The sequence below is a fragment of the Octodon degus genome, unplaced genomic scaffold, assembly GCF_000260255.1.
Source record: "Octodon degus isolate 3935 unplaced genomic scaffold, OctDeg1.0 scaffold00022, whole genome shotgun sequence".
NCBI lineage: Eukaryota > Metazoa > Chordata > Mammalia > Rodentia > Octodontidae > Octodon > Octodon degus.
The window spans coordinates 21,409,232-21,433,446 of record NW_004524598.1 but is presented as its reverse complement, the minus strand read 5'-3'; the positions used below and the strand labels follow the sequence as shown (position 1 = coordinate 21,433,446).

The following is a 24,215-nucleotide window of genomic DNA, read 5'->3' as shown; positions in this document are numbered from 1 at the left end:
GTGTGTCTTTTGCTGTGACGAGGTTTTTATTTAAACATATCTCTTTTTTTGATAGTGCCTCATACAGCTAGCACAAGCGTGTGTTCTTGTCAGAGATACGGTGACAAAGCAAGATAGTTTGAAGATAATAAACTCATGTAATTTTGATACCTGTTTCTTAAAGATGGAATAAATTTTTCCTGATTTGGCATTTTGTCATTCTACATTTTAGGAAGTTATTTTTCTCTAGAAGTGAGGAGAAGTTTTTAGTAAATCAGTTAACTGGAAAAATTTTAGGAAAATTTTTGTCTGTCAGGTTGGACTATCGCCCTGCAAATCTGATGTAGCGTGTGTGTGTGTGTGTGTGTGTGTGTGTGTGCAGCTAGTGGCTATGGGAATGCTGATCTACCGACAGCTGTCACCTACATAAGGACTAGCAATGACAAAGGAAAATTGCAGACATAAAACTTCGTCTTGGAAAAAGCTTCTCGTGTCAAGTCTAACCCGGGCTCTGCTGGAGTCTAACTCTCTGCCGGGAGGTGCGGTGCCTTTGGGTGTATGGAGCTCTCAACATTTTATTGCTACAGCCATTTGGGAGGAGCTTCTCAGCTCCAGGTCTTAGACTGAGTGTTCTCCGGGTGTAATGTTGCCTCAATTACACTCAGTCAGGGAATGGGGTTGATAGAACAAGACACCAACGACAGAAGAGGCAATGGCAGGATTATCAGAGTGGAATCAGAGGGAAGGAGAAAGGCAGGCAATGTATGTGTGCAGCTCTCACCCCTGGAAGTTTTGGGAATGATTCAGATAGAGTGCTTTCAGTAATGGCTTTCCTTAATATTCCTGTTTTAGGCAAGGTTTTGTTGTCATCTGATTTGGAATAAGTGAGCTGTGTGTGGAAGGCTCAGCCCTCGTCTAGTGGAGAGGAGAGCTGGCTATCTGCAGGATCACTAGGGAGGAGGGTGTCAGGTAGGACTGTGGATGAGCACTGGGCAGAAGATGCTGCACAGACAGCCCCTCGGGGTGGTTGGGAGGCAGCAAGGTGCAGAGGCCCACTCTGAGGCTTTTGTCGTGGAGATATGGGTCATAGCTTTCAGAAATTTTGAGAACAGAAGAGGAATGACACAGTTCAGATAATGTGAGAATTCCTGTTAGGTAGCAAAGGAGCTCTGAAATACAAGAAAAAAATGAGGAATAATATTTAACGTCAGTTATATGTAAAGTTGCCGAAAGAAAAAAATTAACTCGTAAGAAAAGAAAGATGAAAGGCCGACCAAATAGCTCAGCAGATTAAAGCACCTGCAAGCAGGCACAGGGCCGGGGGCTCCATCCAGGGCCTGCTGTGCTGGCCCTGCCCCCCGGAGCACCCTGAGATGGCAATTGAGACTGGGTGTGGTGACGCGTGCCTGTAATCCCATCTCTTGGGAGGCTGTAAACAGGAAAATCACTGCGAGTCTGGTCTAGTAGTGAGACCCTGAATACCCTGTAGACCCTTCCCTAAAATAAAGAAAAAAAAAAAAAAAAAAAAAAAAAAAAAAAAAAAAAGAAAAGAAAACAAAGATGTTTGATTTCAAGTCTAAAATAGGTGGGGTAGCAGCAACGCAGAATTTGGAGTCCCCATCAAGTTGTTCCAGATGTGGGGTTAGAGTTGAATCACAGAATGGCGAGATGATCATTTGTGTCTAGGGGTGTAGTTGGAGGCATTCCCACTCCCAGTTACTGCCACTGGACGTGTCCCAGGGGCAAGCCTGTGGCATCGGGGGCGTCGTGTGTTTCTTACTTCTTCTCGCATCCTGTGACAGCTCATCAGTGGCCCCTCTTTCCTTACCCTTGTATTCTTTATTCACTCTGTTCCAATTCTGCTACAAGTATTCCTCCTCAGGACCTTTGCTTGTAGTGTCCTTTGCCTGAAATATTTGTCTTTCAGATTTACGTGGCTGACTCCCTTACTCCATTTCTCTTTGGGAAAGTCTGCACTTGCCAAAGAGGCTTCATCGTCTGCCTTTTCCAAAATTACAGCCACTCCTCATTATTGTCTTTTCTTTATTTTTCTGCACAGTTCTTATGACCACACAATAGAAATGTATTTTCTATTGTCTCCTCTACTAAAATAAGCTCATAGAGGAAAAGAATTAATCAATTTAGTCATCACTTTGTCTTTAGGGTCTAGATGGCATCTGGCCCTTGAAGAGCGAGGACTCAACGACTCTGTGTGGTTTGCTGCATCAGTGGACAAGTGACCGGTGCAGGAGTCAGCTCTCAGAAGGAACCGAGCATTTATATTCCACAAATCCTCGCTCCTTTAGTTATTGTTTTCCCAGTGAATTTACTTTCACCACCCTTTGTGGTTCTCAGTGACACATACCCCTCCACATACATGAACCCCACACACATGAGCTCCTACCACACACACATGTGCATACCTCCTATATGCACATATGCTCACACTCGGGAATCCATATACATTCATATATGTTCCCACACAATATAAAAAATACACATGACACACTTATACAACTCATCATCATGAGTTCTTAGGAACATGAAACCCATTGCTAAGTTATTGTTTGCTGTTTCTAAAAGTCTTTTGAAGAACAGTTTTGTAATGAAGATTCCCAAGTCTCAACTATGTGGTTGATGCAGTAGAGCTCTCAGTCTTTAACAACTTTTATGGCCTATATATGTGTGAAAGCCATATTGAAATATGAGATTGAATCATTATTGTCTTTATCACCAGCATCGACTTGCTCTCTGGATTTCTGTTACTGCCTGTCTTTCAAATCCATTCTTCTGATCAGAAAAATAGTGAAGCTGGATTTTCTTTATTTTTTTTGCTTCCATATACAGGTTTAGACAAAGCATGAGCAATTGCAAGTCCAAAAACATTGCTTCTAGAGACCTTACCCAATAAAATAAAAGGTATTATGGTGGAGGTTCTTTCTTGGATATTTTTGTAGTGTACAGAATGCCTTCTACAGGAAGTAGATGTACTTTGCAAAGATTAATGCTAAATTAAACTGAAACTAGGTCACCTAGGAAGTGGATTTGCAACTACTTTATATAAAGATGTTTTCTCTACATTATTTTTCTGTTTGTGTAGAGGAACAGGCTTTTAAATCAAGAGCCCTCAAGAATCTTGAACTCTTTGTGTGTGACTCACATTTTCAACTTTAAAAGAGAGTGGACATTTTTCTTAAACATCTGAGTTATATGGTTAAAGAATTGTACATTTCTTTGTGGTAGCTGGGAAATAGCACCAGAAATAAATTTTTGACCATTATTTATGATGCTAGGTATATCAATTCTTGAACTTTATTGACAAGTGCCAGACATTTTTATCAACATGTTATGATATTTAAGCTACCTTTATTACTTTTTGCTTTAATTAGAGAAAGATCCAGAACTAATCTGTTTACTGTCTTTATGTATTTTCCCTTCTCTCCCTTTAAGAAAAAAATATTTTGGGGGTACTGTTAAACACAAAAGAGAATTAATCAATTAGTCTGATAAATTAGGGTAGAGATGGGCATATTGCCTTGATTTTGATAATTATGTATTTTTCTTTTGTCTTAAGATGCCCAATAGCCATAGGCTTTCCTGAATTAAAATTTATTGTCTTTATTACAAATAATTCTAATGAGCCAGACTAGCAAAGAAGGGGTGCTACCCTCCTGTCAGAGGCTGACGTGTGGGTCTGGGCTAGAGTTTGTACTGAGGAAGTGTTTAGTTTTTTCCTAAAGGAAGCAATGAATCATTTTCTGACCTGCTGGTCAAGCAACTTGATGGGAAGCGACCTAGAGACAAAGAACAGTGGAGAGTTGGGTAGGAAGCAGCTCCACTAGTGTTGAACTTGTAGATTATAGATCGCCCTCTCCCCCTCTGCTCTGTCTCCTTTTTCTCCGCCTCCACCTTGCCCTCTGCGTCTGTAGTACAGCATGCAGTCACTGAGGTGGCAGGCAGGCGCGCGCTTTCCTTGGCTGTGGCCATCACTCTATATAAACATGTTGCATGTTATATATACACAAAATAATATTGTATAGCCTGAGTATAAGCAAGGAGAAAGAGAGACCTTTTGGAGTTTCTTACTGCTCACAATGCCCTTGCTTTAAAACGCTTGGCCAGAAACTTGTTTTCAGTCTGTACTGCAGATTAATAGCATGCCGGCCCCCTCTAATGCGATTTTCTATTTCTTGGTCTATTGGTGTATACCAAAGCAGTTAAATGCTTGGGAGGCTTTTAAGCCAGAAAGGGCCAACTCCGAATTTAGGCTTCCTCAATGGCATGTCTGCGACCTTGGGGAATAGAGCCCCTTGCATCCCTCCAGTGTCTCCTCAGGTGGAAATACCTGCTCACAGTGACAGCGACAGTAAGAAGTGGCTAGCACAGATTGCTGTTTTTGTGTGGCAGTATTACAATGTGTGGACTATCTTCTATGAGAGTTCTGAGTATTACACGAGGACATACTTGTAAAGCGCCTAGCACAGACTGCTCCAGAGGAAGGGCTCCATAGATGCAAATTGCTGCTTTTGAGTTAGTAGAGATAATAGAAGAGATGGCTGGCTCTCGGGCCTGATTTACAATTTTATTTATAGTAGCTGCTTCTGTGTACAAAACCAACTGCATTACTGAAGGGATTAGCTGAGTAGCACGGGCACTTTGGCACATGCTGTCTTCACACCACACACGGAAGTGTTCTTTCCACTGCAAGAGAGGAGGGTGACACACAGGCAGGTGCAGCAGAACCTTCCAGGCAGGCTGCTTCGTTCTCTTTATTTCTTTGGCTACCTGGCGTCATGAAGTGCTTCTGCAGCTTCAAAAGTGGCCTTGCTTTCCCCAGGCTCTTTCTGTAGTTCGGTTTTAAGGATACGTAGATCTTTTTGAGCCTGTTATACCTGAGGTTTCTACAGTATGGGACATCTATCGTTGACCCATGGTCAGGCTCACTGCTGGGCTCTTCAAGCTCTGTGTGGGTGTATAGATTCAGGCGAGGCCCCTGGCTGTGGCCGGGACAGTCTTTCCATTCCAGGGCTTGTGTTCTTCGGTCTTCCTGGTTACCCCCGATCTCGCCTCAGATCCAGGGGAGCTGGGCCTCAGGTAACAACACTCTGTGACACGAGTATCTAGGGACACTAGGAAATGGGGCCTCCCCAGAGTGCCACCATGTTTGTCTGGCACCAGGCCTGTGTGAGTCACTGAACAGATGCCTTGTACCTATAGAAAGAAACCCATCAGAAGACAGGCTATAGTTCTTATAAAAATGAAATATTCTGCATTATGTGTTCTTCTATAACCCCTAAATATCTCATTCAACATGAGAGGTTTTGTGGGCTTATAAAATTTGCCGCAAACTATTAACTTTAAAATACCTTATCTTCCAGAAGGAGGTAGAATGTTGAATCCCCTCTTTTTTAGTTGACACACAGCTACCCAGAGGACGGGGATGGGATGACCGTGAATGGAAAGCATCACGAGGCGATCCGTGCCTTTTTCTGGGCGCACTGGCCTGAGTTCATGTCTGAGGCATCCCAGGCTCTTGGGCAGCGAGGTCAGGGCCTCTGATGTTTGAATTCAAGTACAAAATGAAAATGATGGTGAGCCCCTTCCTTCGTAGTAGGACAGTGGTGTGCGGAAACCTCTAATGAATGGCACTCAAGTTTCTGTGTGCCACTCTGTGGAGGAAGAGCTGCAGAGGAGTTAGCAAACTTTCTTCCTAGGGTTTCAAATGTGGTCCTAAGTGAGGGGCTGGTCCTTAGAGCCAGAGGAGAGGTTTTATGCAGGAGGTAGCATCACAAAAATTACACTAACTTGTGTGTGTGTGTGTGTGTGTGTGTGTGTGTGTGTGTGTGTGTGTTACCAGGGACCGAACTCAGGACCTTTCACTTGCCAGGCAGGCACTTACGCCACTGAGTTATCTCGCTGGCTAGACTGACTGGTTTTGAAATCTGTTCTCATCTCCTCTACCTGCTATTTCTCTCTTTGTCAGGACTTTCTCGCCGACAAGTTGGCATTACTTATTTTATTGAGAAGAGGCTTTGCCTGTATCCAAAGCTAAGCGAATCATTGATAAAATTTTAATTGGCTAAGAATTTAATCTTCTTTCATCTTCATCTCTTCATGAATATAACGGGAGTATGTTTTCCCCTTCCCTCTACCTTGGGAAAAGATGCTGCAGGTCAGTGCTATAAGCCTAAGAATTCAGAAGCCACACTGCCTCTGCGTGCCTTTGTATGGCCCATAGAATCCTGCCCTAGGCATGTAGGAGGCAGCTGAGTGATCATTGCTTTAATAAACCAGCGAAAGAGTTTCTTACCTAAAGAGGCAGATTAATGGTAGTTGTGAATTTCTGTATCATCAGAGCCTTCCTGGTACCCTCAAATGCTAGTGGCGTAGGCCAGACAGGGACCAATTTCATTTACTCTTTGGATATCTGGAGATCAGAGACAAAAGCTTTTTAACATTGGGGACACTTGTTCTGTATCCCCTCATTTTCCCCAACCAGACAATGTCTTCCATTATTTAACTCTGGAGAACAGTCCCAGACACACTTGATTGGCCTTAAGTGAGAGATAAGCCCTTGCTGGGAGAGAGGCCAGGCCTTCCATGGACAGGCAGACAGACAGACAGACAGGTAGGTATTTAACAATTTACAGTTTTCCATCTTGACAACTTAAATACTGTAATATGAAAAAGCTGCCAAAAGGGACCAGTCTTTCCCTAGCACAGAAGTATAATATTTTTGGTAATGCAAGATAAATGTTGTAAACGCCCTTACTTAAACTGTTCATAGGCTTTCGATTGGCCTTTAACTTCCAGCCTAAACTTAACATGGCTTACAGGGTCCTTCAGGACCTGGCCTCTCCTTCCTTCTCATTTGTTGATTAATGGTCCTTAGATCCTACTTACCCAGACTGGGAAATGAAGCTGGAAATCTGAGATTCTTGTGCAGATGAACATACACTGGAGATGAAGCATCTCACTCCTGTCGTTTCTCATGCCATATGTACTATCTGTGGGGCCAGGTAGCGGTAGGTAAGAGATATTCCCATTTTTAAAAATTACTATAAGAATATAGTAATAGGATATATTAGAATTAGAATATAGTATTAGTTATTTGGTCATAGTCAAATTGTGTTTATAGTATTTAGAGAACAGCTCTATTGGAAGCCTTCTGAAAACAGTCTCCACAGAGAAGTCTACCCAACTGTAGTCTGGCCAGAGGTGTAGTCAGGTCCACGCTGGGGGAATGCTGGTAAGGAGAAACAAGGGCATTGTCTGAATGAATTGGGTAGCTAGGGAGATTTTTATCTGTTTAGTGCAGATGTTGGAGAAAACGGGAGTTTTTGGTCTTTTTTTGGTTTCTCTGTAGAAATAGTTTTCCTCTATAGCATTAAATGGCATTTTAGAAAACCGTAGAATAGCTGAAGGTCCTGAGTACATACAAGCAGGAAGCTCTGTCGATAAAAGAATATTAGGATTTTCTGGGGTTAGAAAGAAAATTAAGGTTTGGTTTAATAATTGTTAGCAGCTATAATGGCAAATGCATTCATTTATAGTTGTTGGACCTTTTAAAAGTATTTCTATGTAATTTTCCTTCCACAAACATCCTTTCAATCAGCACAGAGTTAGAGCAGTCATCAGCTGAACTTAGATTTATATTTTGTATAAAAAGTAATCGTCTGAATTGTAACCTTCATCTTTTTGCCTGGAACAATTCCACATCACTGTGACAATTTGGAATAATGACTTTTTTAAAAAAATTATTTATTTGGTACAGGGTCTCACTGCGCAGCTCGGACTTGTAGTGATCCTCCTGGCTCAGCCTCTATAACGCTGGGATTACGCACAGGTACCACCATGCCTGGTTTTGGCACGCTAGGGTACCAGGGACCGAACTCAGGTCCTTGAGCTTGTCAGCAGGCGCTTAGCCCACTGAGCTATCTTCCCAGCCCCTGTTTGTTTGTTTTTAACATTTTTACTTTAGTGCTCCATGGATGGATGGGATAGTAACCCTAAATGTTGGTGGAATAATGAAGGAAGTTAATCTATGATTCCAAGTGCCTCAAACTGTGTTAGATGATAGCAAGCACCACAGGGCTGTGGGCGCTGCGTCCACACAACATTCACTTAATACACAAGAGTGCCAACAGTGGAACCGGGGAACCTGAACACAGCGCCCTGGGCGCTGGAGCAAAGGAGCTCTTTGGGTAGGCCTCCCCGCCCCCCTCTGCTGTGCTTTCAGATTTCTAGGTGATTCTGATGTGTGCTCAAATCTGAGAATGGCCTAAAATAATGAGACGATCCGCAGGACTGTCAGAACTGGAAGGCGATTGGCCGGCCCCGCTGCTCGGCCCCAAAGGCTGTTTGCCCCACGCGAAGAGCAGCACAAGCTCGGCTGGCTGTGTGGAGGGCTTGGCCTGAGCTTGGCACTTGCAGCCGGATGCTGTTCTCCTTCCTGCCAGGGAAATCCGCGAACTGCTTCTCGCAGCTGCTGTCGGGGGCTCCGAGTCAGCGGTCTATCTCCCATCTAAGCCTATGTGCGCACGTCCGTTTTCCTCCACTCGAGTGCAGCACTAGGCTGATTAAGGGGTGAGTGCGCGGCTTCCGTTCTGGGGCCACGTTTTGTTCTTTTCCTGCATCCTGAGACCAGTTTTGCCAACACTTTCTAGTTCATATTTTCTTTTTTTAATCAGGCAGAGACATTACAATTAAAATACCGTTAAAGCGATTCTGGCAAGTACTGCAATAAGCATGTTTTTAATTAAAGGAAGAACAGGGGGAAGCATAAGCAGCATGTGCTAGCGGGGAAAACTTCATCCAATATCTATTTTAATTGAAATGAAAGAGAAATGGAAGACCCAGCAGTGGCAGCCTTGGCCTGCATGCGTGCGGCTCTGCCCCAGGTTGCCGGGGATAGGTGGCCGTGCTTGATTAATTAGTAGCTGGGCAGAGCGACCGTTCCCTGTGCCCCCAATCCTTAAGGCCTGATTTACGCCTCGAATCCCCCATGCTCATGGAAGGGCTTGGGCATCTATTTCCAGAACTGCTGGTGGATAGGATTATGGAGCGTGGACAGAGCTCTTGGGGGCCCTCGTTTGCCAGCCAAATTGATTTTCCGCCTCTGTGGCCAGGGACAAGCCCACCTCGGAGGCTTCTGAGGCTGTGCTCCAGCGAATCGGGTGCAAGTCTAATCCTGATCTTGCCAACAAAGGAGACCTTGCACCCCATCAGAATGCAGGCTGCAGGCTGTGGCCGCCTTCCCTAAATCTGGATAACCTTCCCCTTTCCCTCTCCCCTCTCCTACTCCCACCCCTCAAGCAGAACAGTAGAGGAGTGGGCAGGGGCGGCAGTGTGCCCCAAGTCCACCCAAGTCATTCAGCTAGCTCTCCACATTGAGGCAGGTCGCTGTCTCTCCATCCTGAATGCAGGATCAGCTATAGCCCTCTGGGGGCAGGTGATTCCACATGCTCGTAACTATTGACTATGATGGAAAAGTAATGAGCTACTGGCTGCTGGAATTTTCAAGGGAAAAAGCTGAATGAATTAGCCAGTGTAGGTAAGGAAATTAGGTAGTATATATCTTAAAATGTGGATAGTCAAAGCTTTGAGCAAATACTTTGTCTAGTTTTGTGAATCGCATTAGCCAGCTGTGGTCCTCGGAGCCCTGGGAGGTCTTGTCCAACCCCTCGTCTTCCCTCTGCTTACACATAGGATCAGTCTTCCTGGATTCACTTATGACCCATCAGGCCCATTGGCTCTGAGGCCTCAATAGTCCTTGACATGACCTTAAGGCTAGGACACCCTTATTACCCTCTTTAGAACTCTTACATCTTCTAAAACCTGCTGAGACTTCTTCAGGAAGCATCCTTGGGTTCTTTTCACTCCAATCTAGGTGTGCATGTGTGGTAGTGTTTTTCCTCTCTTGTGTTCCCAGCCTACCTGTTCTCTTTGCGAGAACTTGGTTGCATCCATAGCTTTAACTCTTGTCACGTACTTGGTGTTACTGAGTATCCCATCTGCCAGGCGCTGGTCTAGGGCCACAGAGCATTACTGAGAACAAAGTAGATCCAAAATCTTGCTCCTTAGAGTTTATTTCTCTAAGGGAAACAGTAAGCAAATGAGTGATATTTTTTGTTGGATATTGTGCTTAGTATTACAGAACAAGATATGGTGAGAGGAAGGGAGAGAGCACACGTGGGGGAGGAGCTGGGAGGATTCGCAAAGCGAGCGCAAAGCTGCCAAGTAGGGGGAGGAAAGAGTGTCAGCATGGCGGGAGTGTGGGGAGCTACCTGCAGGGAGACAGAGGGTGCCTGAGCAGCGCCACCCCGAAGGGTTCGGCAGGCTTTTACACTGAACTGCAGCAGCCACGGGAGGGATTTGAACAGAGGGATGGTCAGGCTTGGTTTATTCTCAAAGGAAAAGCAACAACACTGGGTGCTGTTTGAAGAGCTGAGCCTGAGGTCAGGCAAGGGCAGGAACTGGGAGCCCCGTTCGGAGGCAGTTCTGATAGCCCAGGGCTCAGGCGAGAGGAATTGAAAGCCCACAGTACACAGGGAGGGTGTGAAGGGCAGTTGGGTCATAGGGGTATTTTGAAGGAAGAATACATGAAGCTTTCTGATGGATTGGCTGGAGGCTGCGAGTGAAGCTGACTCCACTGCTTTGCGTCTGAGCAACTGGAAGGGCGCAGTTCACCATTCCTGGGATGAGAAGGACTCCAAGAATGGTGTCATCAACCTGTGTGGCAGCTGAACCTTTGTTCAGAAGCTCATGAGAGAACCACACAGAAGGCTGACCCTGCAGTTGGCATGGAAATCTCAGGCTGAGGCCAGAGGTCAGGCTTCAAGGTACACATTTGAGATTCATCAGCAATTACAGATGATTGTGTTTAAAAATCTCGAGGAAGATAGGAGAAGCAGGTGCAGAGTGATAGACAGTGGGCAGAGGGCCTTGTCTACAGACACAGCAAGGGCACGTGGTAGGGGTGATTGGAGAAACCCCCTGGAAGGCAGGACACAGCCCAGGATGACTGAGTGCTGGGCAGGGAAGGTGAAGGGGTTTCAGGAAAACAGTAGCCAAATGTCGTGGTGGCCACGCAAAACGTGGACTCACTCATGTGGCTGCTATGTGTGATTTTACCAGAAACAGTTTTTGTGGAAAAGTCAGGCTAAGGATGGACTAGGAAGGATTCAGAGCAGTAGATTGAAAGAGCTGAGGCCGTCAGGGGCAGGCGGATCTTCTGAGGGGTGTTATTGCATGGTAAAATATGCTCTGTTTTTTTTTTTCATGTAAATGAAAAATAGAACTCTGTGTTTGTTTTCTTAAGAAACATAACAAATTATTTTGTGGTCATTGCAGAGCACAGCTAATTGGAGGGTTAGCCAAAAGCAGCTCTTCATGGATGTTGCAAGCACCAGCTAGCTGCTAAAAGTCTCTTTTACTTCCCTTGAAAAGAAATGAAAGAGATGTTTAATGGGAAGAAGTGATTACATATAAAAAGTTATGTTCATTTATTTATTTTAGAGGGGAAGTAACAATAATGATGGTTGATTGGTTTTTATAAAATTACCCAGGGTCACTTGTGGGATGTAGTTAGCTTTCATGAAACTCATAACAAGCAATTTAAGGGTCAGAGCCAAAAGCTGATTTTATTCCTGGTCTTTATTTTAGTTTTCAGAAATGGTTCAAGCTCTAGAAAGTGGAAAAATAAAGGCCATGGATGGTCCTCCTTTATTTGAGTAACTGTCCTGTGCAGCAGCCCATGTATATTTGTTTTAAACTAATAAAGTGTTAGGATAGACATCTTGAAGCTTTCCCCCAGAGATTGAGCAAAGAGTTCTACAATCTCTCACACAGAGAAGCTTTCGCTTGTATTGTCAGTGAAAATTGTTTTAGGCCAAAGTAGCAGCTTCCTCGTCCCCCTTGCACTGTACCTCGGCCTATGTGTATTGTCCACTGATGGAGTGAAGGGGGGACGCGTATTTGCAGTGGTTAATGATGACCATATTAGTCGGCCTGGTTTATGGCATCCTTGACAACACAAATCACTCATTTTCCATGGGCCGAACTACTTTTTGTCCTTCATCAGCATCACTGTTCCTGTCAGTAAGTGGTGTGTCCAATTTTTTACCAATTTGTCTTAGTGTATTTAATATTTTGCTTAATAGCACAAGGGCCGAAACCCAGGTTTATATATTTATACACTAATCCTTGTAATCTGCTTTAGATCCTTTCTGGAATGAGGCGAGGTATATCTCCATTAAGACAATTAAAATAAACCACACATAAACAAGCCATAGGCAAACTTACTGAGGTTGACACATGTTTTTCCTTAGATGTAACTATGAAAACAGCCCTAATTAACAAGAAAGCTACCAGGAAGGGGTTGTGGAAATGGATAAAATAAATGTGAGCCTTCGCTCAGGTGGCCTGGGTTCTGCGACCCGGCTCGCCCTTCCTGGACAGGAAGGAGTATGTGCTCCTCTGTGTTCTGGTTTTGCTCTGTGAAATACAGAATGGGGTGCTGACCTCAGGGGACGGGTCCCCAGGTCATCTAAGACAAGTACTGGAGGGTCCAGCACATGGGAAGTGAGCCAATGCTCACGCTCTGGTTTTCCCTGTCATCTTATTTAATCTCCATTCTAAGCGTTGGTGACAGGAAAACAAGGCTCTGTTTGCTACACATGTCCGATGCACATCTCATGGCGTCCTGAGAGATGCAGACGTCGAGGTCCCAGGGTGGGGATGCCATGGAAGCCTACGGCCCATCAGCTGAACGTGATTAGTTAGGACATCCATGCGATGGGCAATGTGGCAAAGTCTTTGTTAACAAGTATGTGGGCTGCAGCATGTGTCTTTCTCCTTGTTCATAGTGGGACTGATACACTTTCCTGCTCCATTTCTAGGGGCGGTGGCAATGGAAGGGCAAAATAAAGTTGAAATTTTGAGTGGGCTTTGGGTGTCTGGTGAGGAGAGTACCACTGCTGTGGTGTTGCGTCCACAGCGTGCCAGAGGAGCATCCCTGGCTTCCTGATGGTTGCTTTAGTGTGTGCTTCAAAAGAAAGTCAGAACCAGCAACACTGAGGTGTGGGAGGATGACCTGTTGTGCCAGTGGGATGCGGCAAGAGTAGCGCTGACCCCTCCATGGTGGTGGGGAGACTGTGACGGATGCCGAGTGTGACAGCAGCGGAGGCCACTGCGGCCTCTCCAGCGGGCGTCACACCCTAGGCTGGCATCCCGTAAGCGTTGTTTTAATTAGTGTCATCACAATTCTCTGAGGAAGGAACTCTTACCAGGAACATTTTACGGAGGGGAAAAAGCAGATATCTAAATGGGGTGCGTCGTTATAATTATGGTTTAATGGAGTCCCGAGGGACTTTGACCCAGTAAATACTGGGTGACTACTGCTGACGGTGTGCAGCTTGGGCATTAGGAGCACTAGAAGGCTTGGTGAGGAGTCGAGGAACACTGCAGAGAAATTTTAGAACAGAAAGTCAGGGAAGAAGTAGGCTCCATCTTGGACTCTCGGTCAGACACTTCTGATTATGATCTCTGTGGCAGGATGGGAACTACCGAAGGCGTCTCTTCCTTCTCTCCTCCAGTGTGTGTATCACCACTTCCAGGTGTCACTTTGGAAAGCAACAACAATTCCAACCAACTATGGGGCACATCAGACTCTTGGCTAAACTTAGCAGGTCAGGAGTGGCCTGTCGTGAAGACCCTCCCAATCACAGTGGAATCTACCTTTTGAGCCACTGAAATATTGTTCACTTTACATCCTTTGCCCACTTTTAGTTCACTGAGAAAACGTGTGGCTTTTTACATTAACCGTATCTTTTCTGAGAAAATCAGAGAGACGGTATATGTCTGTGTATGTATGTAAGGAAATTTGACATCAGATTTTCTAGAGGATACAGGTGTTTGTTGACTTACCAATTGCTACCAGTTGTTCTAGATGCAAGGAATTTAGAGGAGAACAAATTGTTGTTCATTAAATATGCATTCTAGAGGAGAGCCAAAATTGAACATGCACACATGGAATGTATCTGTGAGCAAGTGTCGTGGAGAGACGAGTGTGATAAGAGGCCAGGAAACGCTCTGTATATACGTGAGGGAGGGAAGCTCTCAGTGGGCAGTTCGCATATGGGTAGAAATAAGGGGCGGCGAGACCCATGGCTGTCTGACTCAAGAGCAGTCTAGGTAGAGGAAGAGCATGCTACAGGTTTTTGAGCTGTTTAAAAACAGGCAGGTCCATGTGCTTGGCGCAGGTATTAATCAACTTTATAAAATAGGAGGTTGATTATTTTGTAAAACAAAGTTTATTGTGGCTCACAATTCTGGAGGCTGGAAGTGCAAGCAGCACGGTACAGGCGGAGGAGCGCCCCGGGCGCCACCAGCGCATGCGCGGCACCCCATGCGTCTTTGTCGGCCGGGGCCCTGCACATTCTCTCCTGTGTGCTTTGTCTCCCTGTCCTGATAATGCAGCCCCGAAGGTCCATCTCTCAAGGCTGTAATAGGATTACGTTTCCACCTTCTTAAATGATTGACGTAAGAGGAACGAGCTTCTACGGGAGTTCTGAGGGGCAAACCCACGCACAGCGCAGCGGAGCGGATGGGTGGAGGGGGCTCCTGGAGAGCAGCGGAGTGCGGCTTGGCGGGTGTGCTGCGGGTGCGCGGAGGCGCGGCAGGCCTTCTGTGGCCGGGTGTAAGGACTTGGACTGCTGCTGCGGGGAAACTACAGACTACTCTAGGGCTTGGAAAAGAGGGCTGCTGGAGTTCCCAACCCGCCGCCACTCCATGAGCACCTCCTTACAGGGTAGAAGACATGCGTGGAAGGTCCGCAAGCCAATCAGAGGAGGAAGACAGATTTTGCAGCTCAGCCCGAGTACAGGGCTTCTGTGAGAAAACTCGTACACACTCTAAATTCTTCTAAACAAACATATAATAAAGACGAAGGTATTCTTTTAACATTTTATTACTCTTGCAACATAAAATTTTTTTATTACAGTTATGTTCCCGTGTTACAAAAAATTGGACGTTAGAGCGGAATAGAATCTGAGTGTGCCAAGGTATTTAGTTGTAAATGATAGAAATTATCAATTCTTGAAAATAGGAAGTTTATTGAGAATGTATTGGGTAGCTTATTGAATCAATGGAAATTAAGGACAGAAATAAATAGAAACCCAGGCACAGAGATGAGAGACTTGGGTAGGCCAGGTACTGAGAAGCAGGAACTCCAGGGTTATTGGAAGCCACCGCCAGATCAGAGCGTCTCCTGCCCTTCTATCTGCCCTGGATTCCTTTTGAAGCACTAGTGTGTGAGTCAGGCTCTGGTCTGACAAGCTGTCTTGATTGGCTGTCCACTTCTAGCAAGGAAGCGCTCTCCAGGGAGTTAAGAGTCTATGGCCAAAAGAAAGGCGCTGGGTGATGGCCAGCCAATATGTTACCGGCGCCATGATGTGAGCCCTCGTTTTCTAGGACTTTTCTTTAAATTGTCATGGTTCTTATAGCTTGGGAACATTTCCTTCTATCCATAGTTTTAATGTCCTTTTTCTGTTCCTTTAAGTTGAATTTTACAAACTGCTTTTGTCTTGGGCTAAATGGTGAAGTTAGTAGCCTTCCACCCATTATTTGACCAGTTCTAAATCGCTAGTTATGTAGACTATTCTCACAAAAATACTACAAACAAAGCAGCAGTGAATATTATCTAACCCCAACTGGATTCTCCCCCAGGCGTCTTGGAGATCTAGTTTTGCTTCTAGAAAAGTGTGCAAGATAAGTCTAAATGCCAGAAGAAGTACCTAAATGAAAGAGGTTCCCTCAGTCACTGGCACTGTCATGATGCTGAAACCGAGGGCCCCATTCTTCTACACACTGACCTTGTTGTCTTTGTCCATTAGGAGGCAAGGTGATTTTCATGGGGCCGGGACCTGTGGAGCTCCGGGCCCACTCCATCCTTGTTTCTGACGGCGGAGAGCTCCGGATTGGATTGAGGGACAAGCCCTTCCAAGGCAAAGCGCAGATCACGCTCTATGGGAGCTGCCACTCCACTCCCTTCTTTCCCTACGGTGTCAAGTTCCTGGCTGTGCGGAATGGAACCCTTTCCCTGCACGGTGAGTTGAGCAGCTGAGCAGAGGAAATGAATCAGGGCTGCATCTAGCAAATACCTGAGCAAGGGCAATTGATAAAGCTATTTAGAAAACCTGGCTATTAGTTGCTGAGGCAACAGGTCAATTAGAGCATGCTGTGACTTTCTTCACAACAAAGTTACCACAGTGCCCCAATCGTTTGCTCCTCTTCCTGTGAGAGGACCAGCTTTGCCCGTGGCCAGGTACTCATTCTCTCCGCGGTGGGCACACTGCCCTTCCCATTGAGAGTGGGCTCCACTGAGAACTTACTTTGCTCACTGACCTGTGAGCACAAGGGACTGACTGCACGGGCTGCAGACGTGTTAAGTCATTGTGCTGCTTCAGCCAGTTTGCTCCTTCTTTCCTCTTGAGAGTAGCCTGTCCCTGGTCAGGGCGGTTCCTTCAACATGGGAAACTGAGTGAAGACAGCCTGTGGCAGGGCTGAGGATGGCTGGCTTGTGAGGAAAGGACTGAAACATTTTTTGTGGTAAACCCGTGAGATTTACATTTGCAGTTGCAGCATAGCTGGGCAAAAGCTGAGATAATTACTTAGCAGCCCTGGAAGCATCCCTCTGTGTACTGTCTGGCGTTAGGAACTGGACAAGGACAACTTACTGTGGTGTTCGCCGAGCCTCTGCCTCCCCCATCACTGCGCTGCATCCCGGCTGGACTCAGAGTCCGCACGCCAGTGGGTGGGATGTTTGGGGGTTGCTAGAAGAGAACTGGGAGGAGGCTGCCCTGTGTTCCTGCCCCATATTTATTTGCCTTCTGATCACCTAATTCTCTGTTGCAAAATTGACCTCTTGTCCTTAATCTTCAGGAAATTCCTCTGTGTGCCAGGGTGATTGTTAACACCAGCTGGAAAATATAAGATAAAAGTTACGAGTGTTACATGCATTTCAGTGGGTACTTGTCTATGTTTGGTGGGGTAGGGTGTGCCAAGGAAGATCAAAAGTATGGGCTCCAGTGTGGCCTCAGAGGGGGACACCACATTTTCCATATTGGCCTCTCTGTAGCATGACAAAAATCCCACCTGCCCCAGCATGATTGTTGTAGGTGTGTGCGAAGGGGGCTGACACTTGTCTCTGTCCAGGCTCCGGCTACAGTGAGCTGTGGGTCTCAGTCATTGTTTACCCAAATATGCTCTCTGGGCTCTTTTTTTTTTTTTATTATAAAAGGAAGCAAGATCTTTTCCTCAGGTATTAATTAAGTTGAACAATAAAGATGAAAGTTTTAATGTTTAAATACCAGCAAATACTGGGGGCAGAAACTGAACAGCCTACTCTGTTGATTCTCTTGTTCTCCTTCCTGAGGGGTGTGCTGTACACTTACCTTGGTCAGCTGGATGTGCCTGCTCCTGTGGGCCACAACCCACAAGCATGTCCCGTGCATCCCTGAGTGGCCGTGGTCCTTGATGTGCACTCTAGACTGATGTTCACTTAAGACATCAAACCACAGTGCTGCTGTTTGCCCCACGGGGATGCAGACCACTGCAGAACCAAAGGGCACAGCACAGGCTTTTAAGCCAGGCTCTTGATCATCCAAACAACCCCGAGAGTCTTCAGATCCAAGACCCATCGCCCTGCACAACGCTAGTGGTACAACTCCTGCGAGAAATTGGAACTCAGATGAGTGAAAACGGTCCTAACTTTTTTACTCTGCCTTTTGCATTCCAACAGAATAACTTGCTCATGTTCAAGTTATGAGAGATTAAAGAGCACACGAGTCTATACTTATATACCTGTGTTTTAAATAAACCTTGTCCTTTGTTTTAAGAAAATTTATAGTGCCGTCGTTTATAGTCAATAGGGGCAATTAAAGCACAATGGATACCTTGAATATGTGTTGAGAATTTTGATTGTTGAAAAAGGCTACTGCTTCGGCTGTCGGGGTTGTAAACACAGCGTGAGGCCGCCTTTCCTCTGCATCCTCCTTTCCACCTTCTCTTTCCTCTCTCACTTTCCATTTCTTCTCTGCTGTCTTTCCTCTTCCTCTTTTCTCTCCTGCCCGTCGTATTCTCCTCTGAGTTTTCAGAGCTGCCATGCACAGCTGTGTAACCCATTCCCCGAGCCCTTTCTCACGTGGGAGGGGCAAGGATCTCTTGTGTCCCGCAGGACACATGTGGAGCGCAGGCAGCACCAGGCTCTTTCCTTTCTGAGAGCGGCGCTGCACAGTCCAAGTCGCTGGAAGGAGATGCGATGTAGGAGACAGCTTAGCATTGGGGTGCGAGGGATCCTGTCCCGAGGTATCTGTCGGCGACCCGCAGGCACTCGTGTGGCTCATCAATCCTGCTCCGCTGGCCCTCAGCACCTGAGGTCTCCAACAGATTTCCCCTCTGGCACGATGGTACATCATGCTCAAAATCGTTACGTAATTTTGCTGGCCTTTTCCCAGGGCCAAAGGTGGGTCTGATGACACCAAGGCGTTAGAGAAAAACTAATTTTCTGCAGCTGTCAAGTACACAAAGCTGTGAGTAGCTTGATTCCCTGCCTTGCACCAGAAAGCCCCAATGGCCAGCACTGACTCATCCCCCGGGTGCTGTCCTGTGGAGATCTGCTGTTGTGTCGCACAGGGGCTCTTCTGAGGAGAGCTTATGCATCTCGGTTTTGGGGTCTCGCCTCCAGATTCTGCCTCAGGGGGCTTGAGAGCGAGCCTTTCCTCTGTGATTGGACCCCAGCAGCATCTTGCATGCTAACTTCAGTGGCTGGCTGCTGAGGAGTCAGAAATCAGTCCACTGCGGCTGCGTATCAGCTATGACTGTGGGCAAACGTTCTCTGAACCCAGCGCACGCATCATCCCTTCCTACTCCCAGTTCCGCATGTGCTTCCCTGCTTCTAACACAGGGTGACTCAACTATCAGTGGTTCTTGCAAATTTGATCTTATTCTTTTCCAAAGCAATTAAGTATCCAGTACCAATAACCTCATTCTTCTTATGGCCAGGACATTTTAAAAAGGATAAAGAGGGGGCAGAGGCTTTTTCCATTTGGCCTAAGGATTTTTCTGTTACTTTACATGCCTGTCTCTCTCCAACAATGCGAGAGAGGACTTAGCCTGGGAGACAACCAGGCAGCGACACTCTCAGGCGCTTGCTGTTCTGTTCCCACAGCCAGCAGATACCCGAGATTCTATCTCTGAGGCACAGTGCTCCCATCTCAGGGCAACCTCTGCTCCTGGGCGTAGATCCAGGCAAGCTTTTAAGAACCACCTCCTGGGCCCCAGTGCAGTCAGGAGCAGGCCACTGCCCTCAAAAGGGGAGAATCGCTGAGTGGGTCTTCATGTCGGCAAGCCTGTCCTCCCCCCTTCCTTTTTCCCTGCTCTTCATCACTACCTTTGTAACTCTTCTGCTCTAGCTGATTTTATCATCAATTAAAAGCACTAAGCTCCTGCTATGCCAGCCCCGCCCCCTGGGCTCATTGACAAGGCAATTGAGGCTGGGTGTGGTGGCGCGAGCCTGTAATCCCAGGCTGTAAACAGGCGGACCACTCTGAGTCAGATCTAGTAGTGAGACCCTGATCACCCTGTAGACCCTTCCCTACAAATAAAAACAAAACAAAACAAAACAATAATAACAACAACAACAAAACACTAAGCAAACAACAGACAAGGTTTGTTGCTCTGCTGTCAATTCCAGGAAAGCTGGAATTGAAGGTGGGTTTATGTCTTTCTTTTATTGCAGAAAAACTCATACATTCATGTACTCATGTGCACACACCTGCACACACACACCTGCACACACACACACACACACACACACACACACCCCTGCACACAGACTCACACACACATGCCCCACCCCCCACACTTTCTTTGTCTGATAGTGGATCCCAGCAGGGCACATGCTAAATTTCAGGAGGAGTTCAGATTGTTTAGTACGTCCTGTCACCTGCTTACTTTGACGTGTTAATGTGACCAAAGGGCCTCCAGATTTCTCCTAAGGAGGTCTGGGGTTTGGGCGGATGAAATCAATAAGGAAATTTCACCCTTGCTTTTTGCCTTGGCCACCCCTTCTGCCAATCTAGCTTCGCCAACATGAACTGGGTGTCAATCATTTGTCACTTTCCAAGGGGGCCGCTGTCAGCTGGGGCAACTTGAATTTTTGACAATGTAATTATGGCTCTTGCTTCCACAGTGGGAGTCTGAGCAGGACGGTGGGGCTTTTATTGATTGTTCAGCAGGGAAATTTATCAATGTCTCTCATTTCATTTCCAGTTCCTCCCTGAGAAATTTGGCTGACAGTTTCTTAGGAAAATAGCAGTCTTTTGGCCTTGACTGGACTTCTTTGTCCTTTTGAAGAAACTACAAGATGCAGGCATTAAATATCCATGGAAATTTCTGAGGAAAACTACGACGTGGGATACGATGAGGGAAAACACTAGTGTGATTGCTAGTTGGGATGAATAAGGAGGAACTGATAAGCAAGTTTTTATGTGGGTTATTTTCCCTCAGTACGTGTGTAGTATCCATACTTCAATTCCATGCTTTCTATGAGCACTGGGCTAAGCTTTGCATTGCTGTTTCTAAGGAGTACTGCGCTGTGTTTAAGCCTGGTGTAGTGTGCGTGGAGTAGGCTGCATGGAAGTCTGCTCCTGGGCAGTGGTTTTTACTTTGTGCTATGCAAAATCTCAATGGGTCCTGAGGGGGGAGATGGGGGGGCTTCAGGGTTTTGCAAACAGCGAAGCATTTGGGAGGTTAAACAATACAGGCTTGAGCTCTTCCAATAATTAATTCACCATTTTGTTCTTCATTGTGTATCTGCCTTCAAAATAATATTTTATTAGAATCAAAGAGCTCTGCTATTAAAATTGTGTTTACAAAGTGCTCTGGCAGGCCAGCCTCCCATTTGTGGTGCACAGATTCCTTAGAGGAGCCCGAGGCCTTGCTGTGCATGATTCCTTAGTTACCCAAGACTGATTAAACTCAGACATTTTCTGTAGCATCTGTCCCCTGGTGTAAGATGACACTTTCTGGAGCCTATTTTCATTTCAAAAATGTGTCTATCAGTACCATACCTTTTAGATCTCTGTTCTTTTGCCATCTGATCCATCCGTCCCAGGCTGTCTCCTGTGTGTCCACAGAATCTCTCTCTCTCTCTCTACTCCTTCCTTATTTCTTCTTGAACAGGATTTTTCTCATGTCTTCCATTCTCTCGAGTTAGAATCTAAACTATAGCTGTGATGTTGCATTTTTTTGTATGTAGCTTTATTACTCTGAAGTAGTCCAGTTTTCAGGGACAGAAAGCCCAGTGGAAACAAACTGAGACAAAATAAATTAATGGATGTATGAAGTTTTGTAAACAAGCCCTGGGATGGACATGGAGGCTCATGTCTGTGGACCTAAGAGCCTCCAGCACTCCAAATGCGTAGCACTCGCTCTTCCCTGCACCTATCTCTGCACGGGATGTCAGCAACGCCCTCCTCCTCTTCCTCCCCCTCCCCCTCCCCCTCCTCCTCCTGGACTTCTGTGTGTCTCCTGGCGCTGCCAAGTTTCACCAGGTAGTCTTCTGTCTGCCACCAGGGAAAACAGATCTTTGCTCTTTTAAAAGACAATGCACCTCCCAAAGACTGCTGATTTACCTAGAGGCTTAAGAGCTGCGTGGCTCTGGGGGACAGAAGGTTGTGATTTTCCCCACGCGAGTCACCTTTTTCACTCCTTTCCTATTCTCAGCTGATGCAAACTAAGATGCCAGAACATTCAAATATGGTGCAACACCTAGTGTTGCACAGAATCAGTGTGTATTCTGCTTGAAACTGTCTCATTGCTATTTGTTTCTCAATAAAATTATGAAAAAAGTATGTATTCTGATTGAATTGAAATTGAAATAATTGGCCATTTGGGCTGAACAAAGCAGGTGTGCGGGGACAGACAAATATAAATACCCATTACATTCTAAGTACAGAGATTAGAATGTAGAAGGGTCCTACCAAGTAGCCAAACAAAGAGATTTAAAAATTGCTGAAATTTTGCTCTGATTCTATTTAAAATGTCAATATTTCCCAGAATTTTAGCAGCTTTGTTTCCCTGAGGGTCTTTTCGAATATAATTTTCTAGTATATATTAAATTTTTATTTTCATTCTTGTATTTGGTGCAGGGCCTCACTACACAGCTTGGATCATAGTGATCCTTTTGTTTTCAGCCTCCCCAGCGCTGGGATCACAGGCAGGTGTCACCCCGCGTGGACTTGGCTGCTGGCTCAGCGCACCCAGGGGGCGGGGCTGACACAGCACGCGGGACCAGGGATCGAACACTGACCCCCGTGCTTGCCAAAGCGGGCGCTGAGTCTGCTGTGCTGTCTCTCTGGCTCTCTGTGCTGCAGTTTTTATCCTTCCTGTCAGCAGTCTCAGGTCGCTTAGCTTGGTGCTGAAGAGGGCCTGCTGTGCCCCGGCGGCGTTTATCAGCAGCGCTGCCTGGTGTTTCACGGGAATGCTCTGGTGCTTGTGTGAATCTGCTGCGGGGCTCTGCCGACATGCTAGGGAGAGCAAGCCTCTTCCTGTGCTCACTGTCTTCGTCCTACTCCAGTGGCTCTTTCCGCCAGTCCTTTGACAAAAGGCCTTGCATGGCTTCCTAGTTAACGTCACATATTTAAAAGCACATTTGTATTTAATCTATTTTAACACTGCTGCCTCTTCGTAATTTAGCACTCCCATCTCACTGGCTTGGGGCGCTCGAGGTGAGACTTCTGCTCTTTCATTTTTTCTCCTGTCCTTCCCATGTCATATTCTCTCAGAGTCCAGGAGCGGGAAGAGGTCAGGCAAGAAGCTACACAAGCTCGCCCCTGGCTGGGCCTCCGGTGGGTACTGCTGCTCTCTGTGTAATGTTGGCCGACTGCTGGTGCTTTCTCTTTGGACGCCTGCACGGGACACCTGCGGCCTTATAGGAGGCTGTTGCACTGCGCTTTCCCAGGGGGGAGCTCTGTGAAATTCTTTCCCCTGCTCAGAGAAGCACGGCTCCTAGGTAAGTATTAAAGCATCCAATCCAGAAGCGAGAAGCCCATGTCCTCTTCTTATAGCAGCTCTGTGACCACACACGCGAAGCCCTTTCTCTGCTCACGTGAGAAGTACCTTCAGGTCTCCCTCTCTAGGAGCCAGCTTGCTCTGGCTTCTCCTCTTTTTGGCACCCACGTAGCCTGGGGGGGGGGCTTGCTTCCGAAGTGGCTAAGATGCGGTGGTACATCAGCTTCCTTTTGATGAGCTCCAGGGAGGCCGTGCTCCCCAGAGTCTCATGGCTGCCTTCCAAGACGGGGCGCTTGGCGTCTCTTTGCCCCTGCTGTCGTCCTGCTTGGCTCCTTGCACGCAGCAGTTCTCCTCACTTCCTGCTACGTCTGCGTGAGGGCCCAGGAAGGGAGGTTGGTGGTGAGGGGAGACATCTCGTTTTGTTGGACTATTTTTTTTTTTTGTGCTGTATTTCTGTTTTGTTTTTATTTATGGCTGGGAATGAAAGATTAGAGAGGGGAAGAACGGAGGGCGAGAAAGATTTAAAAGCAGCTCCTTGCTTCTTAGCCGCGTGCCTTCCAAACTTGCCCAGCTTTGCTCATATGAAGGATTTTTCTTGTGTTCTAGCCGATGATGCCTCAGAAGTTCCACAGTCCCACCGTGCCGGGTTAATGGCCAAGGGATAGATGTTAAGATTTGATTGGGAAAGAGTGGCCTTGGGGGAATCTCTGGGAAAAGGTCCCTTAGAATAAGAGTAGCAGCCAATCTTTGAGGGCCTTGTTTAAACTCATCTAAGTGAACATGCTGTTTTTAAGGTCTTTAATTTTAAGTGTTTACATGCAAATGTATATTGCTAATTAGAAATGAGTTCTAGCTATTCAATAATCCAAGTACAGCAGGAACTCCACTTAGAAACACATTGCAGAGTACTTCAAGTTTCTATATATACTTGAAAGTGCTGGCATCAGGTAGGTCATTTTGGTTGCAAGTGACAGAAAATCCAATTCAAACAAAAAATAAGGGCGCTGATTGCCTCGCAGAACTGCAAAACCTGGAGGCACAGCTGCGTCCAGGTGCTGCGCCGCCGCCGTTAGGGCTTTGCTTCCCTCGAGCTCTGGGCTGTGCTCTTCCCGAGTTGGCTTCTTTTTCAGTCCAACTCTGCTCCTGTAGAGGCAGAAATGGGG

General features: G+C 46.3%; 1 protein-coding gene across 1 annotated transcript in view; it reads left to right on the top strand.

The window, feature by feature from the left end:
* Positions 1–24,215, top strand: part of Pkhd1 (PKHD1, fibrocystin/polyductin) — a 503,959-nt gene that overhangs the window by 156,593 nt on the left and 323,151 nt on the right. The window contains 1 exon segment of the mRNA XM_023712007.1: positions 15,873–16,085. Coding sequence (XP_023567775.1) covers positions 15,873–16,085 — 213 coding nt within the window.